Source organism: Canis aureus, chromosome 26, assembly GCF_053574225.1.
Source record: "Canis aureus isolate CA01 chromosome 26, VMU_Caureus_v.1.0, whole genome shotgun sequence".
Classification (NCBI taxonomy): Eukaryota; Metazoa; Chordata; class Mammalia; order Carnivora; family Canidae; genus Canis; species Canis aureus.
The window spans coordinates 27,420,242-27,433,533 of NC_135636.1; the positions used below are offsets into that span (position 1 = coordinate 27,420,242).

General features: G+C 61.7%; 1 protein-coding gene across 2 annotated transcripts in view; it reads right to left on the reverse strand.

Annotated features, from left to right (window-relative positions):
• NOL4L (nucleolar protein 4 like) overlaps positions 1-12,386 on the reverse strand; it is a 130,848-nt gene extending 118,462 nt beyond the window's left edge. For both annotated transcript variants that reach the window (XR_013365150.1, XM_077872693.1), the window contains exon 1: positions 12,045-12,386. Coding sequence is in view for 1 of the 2 variants with exons in the window: in XM_077872693.1 (XP_077728819.1) it covers positions 12,045-12,365 (321 nt within the window). In the remaining variant the exon portion in view is untranslated. The remainder of the gene's footprint in view (positions 1-12,044) is intronic.
• Positions 12,387-13,292: the final 906 nt, after the last annotated feature.

Sequence of the window (13,292 nt, forward strand, 5' to 3'; positions counted from 1 at the left end):
ACAGAATCCCTCGGTGACCCTACCAGCAGATCCTGTTTGCACTCTGGTCGTACATTCCAGGGGCTGCATACTCTTGCCATTCAGACTCACGCCTGCCCCTCCCTTCTGTGAAGAGGCCCCGTCCAAGCCTGTGTAATGCCACAGGGGACCCCAGGACCTGACACTTGCTGCCACGAGGATGGGTGATACAGTGAGCTGAGGACATCACACTTGTCTGCTGTACAGGCTCAAGTCCTTGCTCGGCCTCTTATCAGCTGTGTGGCCTCGAGCGTATTACTCAACCTCTCTGAGCCTCAACATCTTCATCAGCAAGATGAGGATTGCAAAGGTAGCCATGTTTAGACAATCACATGGAGTCATGTGCAGAAAGTGCTTAACAGTGCTTGGCTCTTCGTAAGCACTCCACAAATACTAGCTGTGTCATGACGGTCATTGTTTGTGCTGGGTAGCAGGCATTCACTGTGTCCCTTACGTATCTCGAATTACCCCCACAACCCTAAAAGGTAGTCGATGTTACTATCCCCATTTTACAGATATGGAAGCGGAGCCTCCAAGAGGCAGAGATGCCTCTGAGGTCACACAGCGGGATGATAAGGCAGGATTTAAACCTAGGGCTCTCTGGCCCAGGGAGCATGCCCATTGTTAGCCCCAAAATGGGCATGGGAAGCCAACTGCCCCCCTCTTCCCTGAGAGCCAACTGCTGCCTGGACCAGCCGGACCTCTGGCCTCTACCTCCCACCTGCTTTGGTTCACGGTGCCTTCCCTCTGCCCTGGCTTCTATCAGGGCCTCCTCTCATCCAGAACTGGGGGTGGGAGGGCTGCCAATCCTTGGGGGCAAGCCAGCTGACCACCCTCCTGCTGGACGTCTTCCCTTCCGGTGTCCCTGCACACGCTTCCGCTGCACTCCCTTCTAGCTCTGGCCTCTGCCCCTCCTGTACCTCTGTGCTCCAGCAGCCCCTGGCCCGTCCCCGACCTCGTATCCCAGGTCTAGCTGCCACTAGCCATGCTGCAGGCGCAAGAGACAAACACTCCCATTTCCCATACTGAGCACCTGACATGGAACCTCTTTTCACCTTCCCCCGGCAACCTGTGAGATGGGTAGTGCCACTGGGCCCATCTTACAGAGGAGGAAACTGAGGCTCAGAGAGGGGAAGCGACTTGTTTCAAGGTCACCTGGCTGGTGAGTGGAAGAGCTCTGTTCAAACCTGGGACCAGTCTGTGCTCTGCAGCCCGGCTCAGCAACACTGCCCCACATGACCTCATCAGACTCGAGGGTTATTGATCTGATCACAACCAGAATTCTCATTATAGCCCCCTTTCCCTGAGGGCTCTTCGATACCCACACCCTGCTACAGCTGCTGTACACCACATGGCGCAGGTTAGAAGGGAGATGTAAGTGAGGCTTCAACTGTCCTCAGCTCAGAGAGGGGAAGTGACTTACCCAAGACTGCACAGCAGTAAACAGCAGAGCCTGGACTCAGCCTCTGCCTCCACATTCCCCACTCCTCCTCTGACTTGCAGGGGCCTCACATTCACCATAAAACCCTTTGTCCCAAGCCTGCTCCTGTCCCAGCTCCAGATCTCCCAGGGAAACCCCATCCCCCATGGGGTTTCCCAGCAGGAGCCCTCTGAGCTGAGCCCCCTCTCTCCCCCTTGGCCCAGGCTTTCTTGTCACCCCACAGAGTGCTTCTTAACCACCCTTGGGAGGTTGGCAGCTACCTGGTTTGGGGATCTTTACGTTAAGGAGAAGGGTTCTCCAAGGGACTCTGAGTTACAGCAGCACACCCTACTCTGTGGCCTGCCTGTCAGGCTTGGTTTTAGGGCATCTTCCCAGCTACCCTACAGGGTATGGGTTATCTCCACTCACCCACAAGGGGATGAAGGACCAGAGCAGACCATTTGCCCTGAACCAGAAGCTGGTGGTAGAACAGGGTCCAAATGCGGGTCTGCTGTTTGGCCATGTTACCCTCTGGTCTTCCCTAGTTCTCCTCCACCCAGTAGAGAGCCCCTACTCCCCAGGCAGACTCCTCTCCATATCCCTACCAAAACGACGATCCCACTATTTAAGCACTTCACGTGATCCTCTCCTTTGGTCTTCCCAGCAAACCCGTTGGGGGGGGTCAATCATCAGACCCATTTTTCAGATGAAGAAACTGCAGCACCAAGTGCTTACTCAGCTAGGTGCCCACAAAGACTGCGCCTTGGTTTACTAACCTGTAGAATGGGATCATAACAGCCTCTCCCCAGGGTGGCTGAGGACTGCACAGGATGGTGGAAGCCAGGGGCTCTTGGAGACACGCCCTCAGGATGCTGGGAGATGAGGCCCGAGTGTACTTTTCTCCACCCGCCAGCATCCAGTCAGGGCCTAGCCTGCCAAAGGAAGGGCCCCATGTCTCCTTGAACATTTCCTCAGCCCGGGGATGCCGGGATGCCGAGAAAACGATGAGTCATCCACCCAAGCATAGGCCTCCCAGGAGCCTGCAGTCGGGTCCCAGCCGGGGTGAGGAAGGTTCCAGGCTGGGAAGGGGGCCCCATGGACACGATGATTCCTGGGCTGGCCCCACCAAGCCCTGAGTCACCAGCTCTCCATAGCTGCCCACGGCCACATGCTACTGGCCTTAAGGACAGCTCTTAGACTCCGCCCACAGGCCCCTGCCCCCTGCCCCCTAGATTTGTACATCTGTCCACGTTCCTGGTATCCTAGCTCCCCTCCTTCCACCCAAGAAAACTGGGTCAACACTGACCGTCGGACATCACTTGCCCCTCACCTCCTGTCACCCAGTCCCAGTCCCTTGTCCTGCGAGGGAAGCAGGCTCTCCCCTTCGTCCCTGGCCTTATCTCTCTGCACCTTATAATTCCTTTACCTCTTGTTTCTCCTTCGTAGACGATGTCTTCCTCTTGCCTGGCATTCCAAGGGTTCCTTCTACAACCCAAATCTGACCTTATCTCCCTCCACTAAAAACCCTCCTGTGGACTCCTTGCTTTCATTCATGATGACACAAGGAGATAAGGACACACTAGTTCCTCTGACTGGCTTTCCAGATCCTTCTCTTCCATCTGGCCCCAGCCGATTTCACCAGCTTGTCCCCTCAGGACCCCGCAGGGGTTCTCGAGCTGATCTGACCATTTACCCATCCCTAACCCTTTTGAAATCGTCTGCAGAACATGCTTCCTTGGGAAGGTGGCCTCAGTTGCCATCATACACAGCCTGTGCTAACCTGCGAACACCTGTCCCACCTCCTAGCTCTTGCTCACATTCTCACCCCCCTGGAATGAGCTTCTCCATGTTCTGTTCTTGTGGAAAAATTTGGTTGGGCCCTCAAGGTCCAGCTCAAATGTTGTCTTCCTGAGGACTCCTCAGACACCGCTGGGCAGGAGGAATGGTCTGGACCTTGGGGCCCCAGAGGCCCTCTGAGTACAGAAGTGCATAAGCAGTTCTCAGACTCCTGCTCTGAGGCATCTGCTGCCTCCCACAGTGGCGGGGGGGGTGGGGGTGGGGAGGGTCCCTTAGGGGTAGCAGCTCTTCTATGTCCTGTGGACACAGCAGTGAACAAAACAGACTGGTCTGCCCTGGCAGAGCTCATAGTCTTATGGTGAGAAAGACACTAAACTTATAAACTAAAAAACATACGTAATGTCATGGGGTAAGAAGAGTTATAGAAAAAATTAAATAGAAAGGGGGGGTGAGAAGGGTCTAAGGGACCTAAAATGGTCCTGACTAGGTGATCCAGGAGGGCCTCTCTGGGGAGGTGACATTTGAACAAAGACCCAAAAGAGGAGAGGAACCAGCTGTGTAGAGATCTGAGGGAAGAGCATTCCAGCCTAGGGGAATGGCCAGTGCAAGGGCCCTGGGGCAGAAGTGTATTTGGTAGTTTTTAGAATAGCAAAGGGGTCAGTGTGGCTGAGATCAGATGGGCAAGGGGAGAGTGGAGTGAGGTGAAGGTAGCAGGCAGCAAGGACAGATCATGCCAGGCCTCGGAGGCTTCAGGAAAGCCTTCGGCTCTTGCCTGGAGTCAGACAGGCATCTTGGAGGGTTCTGAGCAGAGGCAGGTGAGAGTCTGGTTTGCGTTCTGCGAAGTTTTCTCAGGTGCGTGAGTCAAAGGGGGTTACGGGGGGTGGGGTGGGGGAGTGAACACAGTGGGGTGGCTGGAGGGATGGAAGTGGTGAGGAGGTGAAGCCTGAGATGTATTTTCAAAGTCAAACCAACAGGATCTGCAAATGCACTGGATGGGGATGAGGAGCTATAAAGAGTCAGCATGACTCCCAGGTGTGGCTGAGCAGGGGCAGGATGGGGCTGCTGAGATGGGGACAGGTAGGGAGTAAATGAGGGGTGAGTGGCTGAATGCACAACTGGCCAGGCTTTGGGAGGTCACACCCAGCTCTGGTGCTCTCTGGGACTGTGAGAGTGCTCTCTCCGTTCTCAGCCTCAGTTTCCCCCCTTCCCAGGCTGGCCTAGAGGACTGGATGACTTCGTGCGGAGGGGACAGGCCCAGCTCCGGGCCACTCTGTCTCCCCACCCCTGCAGCCTGCCCAGGCTGGGTCAGACTCTGGAGCTGCCGTTGAGGTGAGGAGGAAGATGGGGGTCTGGGCACCTGTCTCCCACCAGGCTGGTAGAGGGCTGCCTTGAGCTCTGAGAAGCTTTAGTGGAGTGCCCTCAGCTGAGGGGCACCATATGCCGGGGGTGGGGAGGTGCAGAGATCGAAGGCCCCTATGGATCCCTGCCTCTACGCCCTGCAGCTCAGAGGGTCGGACAGCCACGGAGCCCAAGCCCTGCCACTTCCTCACCATGGGACTCGGGCAAGTTCCCTGGCCTCCCTGATGCCAAGTTCTCATCTACCTCACAGAATCTAGGGGCAACTGAGTGAAACAAAGTGTCTGGCACCTGCCAGGGGCTAGAAAACATGGGAGATGTGCTCAGGCCCCTGACCAAGGGAGGCAGTCATTACAGCAGCCTCCCTGTGTCTAAGATCCTGGAGTCCAGAACTCAAGTTCCTGGCCTGGGACCAGAGCAGGGGTGGGGATGTGGGGGTAGAAGCCAGAAGGCCTTCGGGAGGCTCACCCTACTACCTTTCTGCCTGCTGGATACCTACAGGCTTTGGTAGAGTCCCCAGCCTCACCCCTTGGCACCCCTCCTTGACCTCTGGGAACTGGCAGCCAGCACCAGGAAAGGATTCAGAGGCAGGATGGACCAAAAGAGCATTCGTGTGTAATAACTAGGGAAACTGAGGCTCAGAGCAGGGCAGGAGCCAACCAGGGGAGAGAGACCCTGAGCTTTCAAGTCCCCAGCTCTGGAGGCTCATGTCACACCTATGCCACTTATCAAGACCCTTCTGGTGTCCTGTGCAATTCAGTACGACACTAACCAGCCCCTATTGGTGCTAGAGACAGAAATGACTCTGACACAATCTCTAGGGAACTAATAGTTACTGCCCACCAACTAGGGACTTGGCTGGGTGCTTTCTTTCCACTGGCCATCTAATATCCACCCTGGCTTTCATCACCATCCCCATTCTCCAGGTCAGGAAACTGGGGTTCAGTGAGATCGCACAGCAGCTAACATTTCCTAAGACTTGCACGTTCTTCAGGCTCTATGTTGACTAATGCATGAATCTTCATACAGTGCTATGAGGGAGACAGAATGATCAGCTCCATTCTACAGATGAGCAAACTAAGGTCAAACTGGTAAAAGGGCAGTGCTGGTATTTGAACCCAGTGCCCTGTAGCTCGAAACCCCAAGGCCCCCGCCCCCTGTATGTCAGGGGGGCCAGGAGCAGGAAGCAGACTCAAGAGTCCTTGTTCTAATAAGCTGCCCACCGTGGCAGGGCCCCACCCAGCTCTCTTCTGCTCCCTCTCCTGTTTGGGGGCCCAGGGTCCAGGCTTGGCTTTGACACAAGTTACCAGACAAAACCCCTCAAATGAGAGCGGAGCTTTTTGAGTTTGCCAAGCCCCCCTGGTAGTGGGGCTTTCTAGCCTGTTTTCCAGATGAGGAGAGTGAGACCTAGAGAGTGAGGCAGGATACTGGCCCAAGGTCACATAGCCAGGAAGCCAGGAAGTGGTTGAGTTGGGCTCCACCTGTCTTGACCCCCTTGCTTTGAGTCCAGAGACCTCTCTCCCAGAAGAGCACACCCCACCCTACGTGGTGCTGGGTTTTGGGCTCAGTAAGTGCCCTTGTAGGGCAGGGGGTGTAGGGGGGAAGAGGGCTGGAAACAAGGAGGTGCATTGGCCATTGTTATGGGGATGGGGACAGGGACAGGGACAGGGCCACTGCACCACTTCTTACAGCCACAGCCACTGCCTCCCTCAACACTTCCCTTCCGAAGCTGCTGAGGCCCCAGGGGCGACAGGGACCAGGGCAGCAGCTCCGCTGCCTCTGTCACAATGAAGGACATCCCCTGTCAGCCCTGCACTGCCACACTGATGGGGTTTCTTCAGTAGGATCTCAAACATGTGTGCAGGCACACTCACACTCGTGGCCTGCCGATGCCCACACCCCAGGTGCTTGCACATCTGCCAACACAGATGCCCACACTCACACACATTCACAAGCATGTAGTCTCCCCTCCACCTGTATACACACACACACACACACACACACACACAAACACACTGCCCCAGGCACACAAGCATCCCTTGCCTGCACATGGATGAGCACATGCACACACACACCCACACAGTCACAGTGCTGCACACGCATGCACACACACACACAGCCTCATTTGTGCACACAAATGCTCTACCCCATGAGCACCTGCACCCGTGCACACTATTCAATCAGTCCCACAATCTCTGAGGGAAGAGCTGGCTTGGAGAAGCCCAAGTTTGCCGGAGGCTGGGTCAGGCTCTGGACCTCTGTCCCTAGCCAGCCCTAGCCACCAGCTGCCCACCGTCCCCCCCAGTCTTCCCAGCAGTATTTTTAGGGTCCCAGATGGGCCTCCTGACTTTCAGATACCCCAAGACAAGAAGGCTGTCTTTGGGGCCATTCCAGGTTTAACTCAAGCATCACCCAGGGTCCAAAACACAACCCCTGGAGTACCCAAGACCACATTCACCCAAATCACTGAGGCTTAATTGACAAAAGAGCCCACTTTTGCCACTCATGAGAAATCCAAATGGGGCCTGTGCCAAATGTCACTGTCAACCTTCTCCAAAGTCCCCCAGGACCCAGGACAACAGAGGCCTCCTCTCACTCCATACCTGTCTTCGTGAGCCCCAGTTAGGCCCCTAGACACCCCACACGGAACCAGTCCTGCCTCAAGCACCAGCCTGTGATTACAGACATCTTGAGCGGAGAAATTCTTGTAAACTAATTCAGATTAAGGTGTAATGGACTGAAAGCTTGTCACAAAGGACCTGTGCTTTCCATGGGATCGGGGCCACAAGACCCATCAGCCGGGGTCAAACTGGAGATGTACCCCAGCTCAGGGCCTGCCCCCATCAGCAGCGTGGCCTAGCCCCACATCTTGCTAAGCCTCAGTTTACTCATCTGGAGGATGGCAGCATCGACCTCTGGGGGATTGCAAGAATTTGACAAGTCGATGCATATCGATCCCTCGGCACAGTGATAGGCACACAGCAGGTGACTTGGAAGCAGTCACTGTGGTGATAACTTGGGAGAAAAGCAGGAAACATTGAGGAATTCAAGCGAAGGTCACAGCATATATTACACTGTGTTAAGTCAGAGGCCATTTCCCGCCCAGACCAGTGGCCGCAGGTGCCAAAGGTTTACACAAAAGCTCTGGGGAGAAAGACCGAAGACTGAGAAAACGCTCTCCACTAAATGAACGTTGTCTGCAAACTGGGAAAAGACCACCATTAGTCAATTTGGCCAGCGGAACACCTGGGGTCTGGCTCGCAAAAGCCTAATGTTGACAGTGGGGTTTGGCAAGCTGGCGTCTCCCCTCGGGGAATGGGGCTCTAATGGGGGGATTCACGGCCAGGGATGGGCCTACAACGCCCACACTGGAGCACAGAAACCTGCATTCCAGTCCTGGCTCCCTACCAACGGAAAGCACCTCTCTCGAGGCCTCAGTCTTCCCATCCGGAAGATGGTAGAGTTGAGCTGAGAACATCCATCTCCAGGGAGGTCCTGGGAGTTGACAGGTGGCCCAGGGCTACCCCAGCCATAACCTGCGGCCCTCGTAGGCCCGGGGAAGGGGAGTGCTGGGGGTAGACAGCCCCACTTGAAGAGACCAGAGGAAAAGGAAAGAGGTCGGTTCACTTTGTGGCCGATGCTGGAGCCGAATCAGAGGGTCTTGCCTCCAAGGGGTTTGCCTCCCCTGCTTGGCAGCGCTCGGAGTCCGGAGCAGGCCAAACACAAGAAATAATAAATCCTAACCAGGCTTTGCCCAGTCAGGAGGCCCCCGGCTGGCTCTTGTCATAAAAAGATCTTATCCCCATGAGCACCCCGTGCCGCGCGGGTGGAGGACTCCGCCCTCCTCCCCTCAGCCCTCAGCCCTCAGCCCTCCGCCTCCACTTCTATTTCCTGTGACAACCTGCAAACTGAAGACCAACTTGCCTCTCCCCCACGCCCAGGCTCTGGCTCGACCCCCGCCCCGCCCCGCCCCCGCCCGGGCCCCAGCTGCAGGAGGCCCCGCGGAGTGTAATTCCCCTCGCCCTCCTCTCCGCCCTGGGCCCGTCCGGGCAGATTAAGCCTTTGTCACACACACCCAGAAAAGCTCAGGGCCAGATGGGACGGGACAAGTGGTGTCAGCTCATCGACCCGCGGCCGGCCGGGACTAGGGAAGGGCCCGACCACAGCACCGCATATGGCTGTGGGAGGAGGCAAGGGGGCCCTGGGAGGGGGCAGCCAGAGAACAACATGGAAGAGAGATGACACACCATCGCCACCCTTGGGACCGCACACCGCGCCAGGGGCCCTGGTTCAGCTGCCGGATGACCCAACTCCCACACCTCCTCTTCCCTGAAATTGTTTTGCTGCCCGCCCTCCCTTGGTGGCTCGGAGGGCTTCTTTATCACATCCTCAGCCATGCCCACCCCCCCACACACACCAGCTGGGTGCCCAGAAGCAGGCAGAGTCGGACCTGCCCCGATACCCAGGACCCGACCCAAGGCCTGTGGGTGCTGATCAAGTGCCTCAGACAAAGGTTTATGGCCTGATGACCTTCACAGAAGCCCACCCAGGACAAAACTACAGGGTGTCTCCCAAGTGCCACCAGAGGCAATGGCAACTTTGTGTGTGTGTGTGTGTGTGTGTGTGTGTGTAGGCCAGTGAAGGTAGGGCATGTCCTCTGCACCTTTCTAACATGGTCCCATTCAGCCCCTCCCAGGAAGAGGCCATGGCTGGCCCAGAATTCCCAGCAGGATTTGTTCCTCTTAGATCAGTGGAAAGAAAAATGGAAATATAAAAATAATTACTAAGCCCCAGGAAGGTGCTTGAAGATGGGGGTGGCAGGACTCTGGGGCAGCTCCTGCGGCTGGCTCCAGTTGGCTGGGCGAGTGGCAGGTAACTAACGGGCTCTCTGGGGACAGGCAGGCCAGGCAGGAAAGCACAGGGAGCTGGAGGGACAGGCTGTTGAAGGAGGGCATGGCTGCTCTGTTGTGTTTGTCGTCCTCCTGGCAGCCTGGGCAGGGAGACCTGGGTCCCCTTTCTCTGCGTCCAAGGCAGGTGGTCCCTTGGGGAAGGCATATTATTGGCCTGGGAGCCAGGGTGGAGGGTCGCGAGGCCCCTGATGCTGGGGACAGGTGAGGCAGGTTGACGTGGGCCTCATGAAGGGTCTGAAGCGACTGGCTGGGCTGGGAGGACCTGGAGCCCAGGCCTAGCACCCAATTTCTGAATGTGGCCTGGATGGATGGGTGTGTGTGTGTGTGTGTGTGTGTGCGTGCTCATGCTTGCTTTGCTCTGCCTTGACAGTAGTGTTGCTAAGGGGGTAGGGGACCTGCCCCATGATGCCCATTCCCTAGGGCAGAAATGGACCCACACAGAGAACCAGTGAGCCAGCTGACAAGTCTGAGGGTCACCTGCCTCCCAACTTCAGGAGTGGGTGGAATGGGGGATCCTGCCTCCGACTACGTGGAAGGTTGAACCAAGACTGTCAGTTCCCTGGGGAGGCATAACCAGGCTGGGGTAGGAGGTGCTAACTAATCCGGAGGGCTGAGGACACTGCCCCAGGGTGGGGGGCACAGAGCCAGTCAACCACCTAGTGGGTCACTGACCTCAAAAAAAAAAAAAAAAAAACCACACTCAAAAAAACCTAGCCCAAGATGGGAGAGAACCCAAGGGGGTACGGAACTGGCAGGGTGGGGAAGGAAGGCTGACCTAAGCTGGGGAGAGGCAATGGCCCTCACTCCCCCTATGGGAAAGTGGGAACTGATTTGGGCTGGGGGAGGGGTCCCCGACTCGATCGGGGAAAGGACAATGACCCAGACTCCCCGGGCTCGGGGGAGAGCACCGACCGGGGCTGGGGGAGGCCCCTGACTCGCGCGGGGTGGGCCGCTGCTCCCGCCTGGCCCTCCGGGAATCCGGCCCCGGCGCACCCCTTGGCCCGGCCCCACGCTCCGGGTCCGGCCGGAGGCGGCAGCGGCGCAGATGGGCTGCTGGCGGCCGCAGCGGCAGCGGCGCGGTTATCAGCGCTCCTCGCAGATGGGCCGCCCGCCCTCCGCGCTCGCGGCTCCCCACTCCCCGCGGCCTGCAGCCCCGTCCCCTGGGCGCGGGGGGAGGCGCCTCCGGATCCGCTCCCCGGCTCCCGCCTCCCTCCCTCGCGGCCCCCTCACCCCGCGGGCCCGGGCCCGGGCGGCCGCCGGAGGGGGAGGGGGAGGGGACAAGTGCACTTTTCGTAACGACCGAATCAATTGTGTGTGAAGAGCCCGCTCCGGCCGGGGACGGGGCTGAGCGCGGGGCGGGCGGGCCGGACGGGGGAGGAGCGCGGAGGGGGGAGCGGGGGAGCGAGGGAGGGAGGGAGGCCGGCGCGGGGCGGCCCCGCTCGCTCGCTCGGGCCGGGCGAGGCCGGGGAGGGAGCGAGGGGGGCAGGGAGGGAGGCCGGCCGGGCCGGGCCGGGCCGGGGGCCGAACGCACTAATGGAGGGTCTCCGCGACGGAAAGTTCAAAGCTCAGCAGCGCCCCGGGAGCAGCCACCCCCCCCAGCCCCCACCCGCTGCAGAACAATGAGGTCCCGGCGGGGGAGCCGCGGGGCCCGCGCCGCACGCCCTCTCCAGGGCGCCCGGGGCCGGAGGGGACGCCCCCGCCCGGCCGCCCGCCTCCTCCCTCCCGGCGGCTGCGGTTCCCCGCCCCCTCCCCCACGCCACCCCGCCCGGACCGGGCCGGCCCCGGGGACGGGGGAGGGGAGGGGATGGATAGGTCAGGCCGCCCCCGTCCCAGGGAGGGGGGGAGCTAGGGGCCCGGGGGGCGGAGGGGGCGCCCCACCCACCCGCGCGAGGCTGCTCCTGCGCCAGGCTGCGGCTCGGGCCGCCCCTCCCCGGGCCAGCCCCGGGTGGGGTCGGGGAGACCGTGCCCGGGCGGGCCCCCTCCCCCGGCGCTGGGGAGCCGAGTGGACTCCCCGTCCCGCGGCTGCCCCTGCCCCCCCTCCCGCGGCACCACCCTCCACACACACACACACACACACACACACACACAGGCGCGCGCGCACACACACACACACACACACACACACACACCGCCCAGCCGGCCCGGGGGCGGGAGCGCGAGGCGCCCGGGACAGGCAGCCCCGGGGCGGGCGGGGGGGAGGCTCGGGCTTCGGAGCAGCCGCCTGCTGGCTGGGGGAGGGGACGGGAGGACGGAACATGCTGGGGTGAGCTGCCCGGGACAGCCCGCCCGGCACGGCCACGGCCCGGGCAGCAGCGCAGAGGGGGGCAGGGACGCCCCGCACCCGGAGCGCTGCCGGGGCGGGCCGGGGCGGGCGGGTGGGCAGGGACGCGTGCGCCTCGAGCGGGCCAGACCCACGGACAACCTCAGGGACACACGTTCGGACACACATCCACACCCCCACACCCCCACACCCCCACACCCCGCCCCCGCCCGCCCCGAGCCCCGCGGCGGGACCGGCCCGCGGCCGCCGCGCGCGCACTCACCGAGCCCGTCTTGACCGGCACATACACCACTTGGCCCATCTTGGGTTCCCGGCCGCTGCCCAGGCGGAAGCCCTTGGAGCGCACCCAGAACTGGAACTTGCCTTTCTCGCCGGCCGCCGGGCCGCTGCCCGCGCCGGTCCCGCCGCCGCCCTGCAGGACCTCGGCGATCCGCTGGTATTTGCTGCGTGTCACCGTCTTGGTTTTGGCCGAGTCGCCGTAGGTGCGCAGGCACCAGTCCCGGAACTGGCGGCCCAGCTCCGAGTCCCCGGGGCTGCGCTCGCGCTCCCAGCCCCCGCGCAGCAGCAGCGTCGGCTTCGGCATCCTCCCGCCGCGCCCGGCGCCCTCGGGGGCGGGCCGGCCGCCGGGCCGCCCGGTGCCGGGGCTGCGCTGGGCTGGGCCGGGCCGGGGCGCGCAGCGGCCCGGGCTGTCCCGCGGTGTGGCTCCGGCGCGGCTGCTTGATGGGCACGGGCGGCGGCTGGACGCGCGGGGCTGCGGCGCGCTCTGTCCTGCTCGGGCGGCGGCAGCGGCGGCGTTGGCGGCGGCGGCTCCGGCTCGCCTCCTGCTCCGCCTCCTCCTCCCCCCGGCCGGGATGCGGGAGCGATGGAGGCAGCTCCGGGCCCGGAGGTGCAGAGGGGGCGGGCCGCCCCGCGGGCGGCCGGGGGAGGCGGGAGGCGGGGAGCGGCTCCGGGCGCGGGGAGCGAGACCGAGCTTGGGCGCGGGCGGCGGCGGCGGCGGCGGCGGCGGCGGCTGTCAGCTCGCGCGGCTCATCCTGCTCCTGCTCAGGCTCCCGCTGCCGCTGCTCTTCCTCCTCCTCCTCCTCCCGCGCCCGCCTCCACCACGCCGCGGGATCCCACCTGTTAGAGCGTCGCAGCCTTCGCCGCCGTCCCCTCCCTCCCTCCCGCGCCCGCCCGCGGGGCCCAGACCCCGCCCCGGCCCGGCCCCTGGGGGCGCGGGGCCGCCGCGCCCGCAGCCGCCGAGAGGGCCGGAGCCGCAGGCGCGCAGTGCCCAGCCCGGGGACCGAGTTCCCTCCGGCCGGGCCTGGCCCCGAGCCTCGCAGGCCGCGCTCCGCCCGGGTCGGGCGGTCTCGCAGGGCGCAGGGCGCAGGGCGCAGGGCGCAGACCCCGCCCGGCCACACGCGTTCCTGCCTCCCCGGCGGCCCCGCCCGGTGTTAGCCCCGGCGCGGGCGGAACGGGGCAGGCGCCCTTCTCTCCCTCCCGCAACTGGCCTGATTTCTCCGGTGTGAGCCCA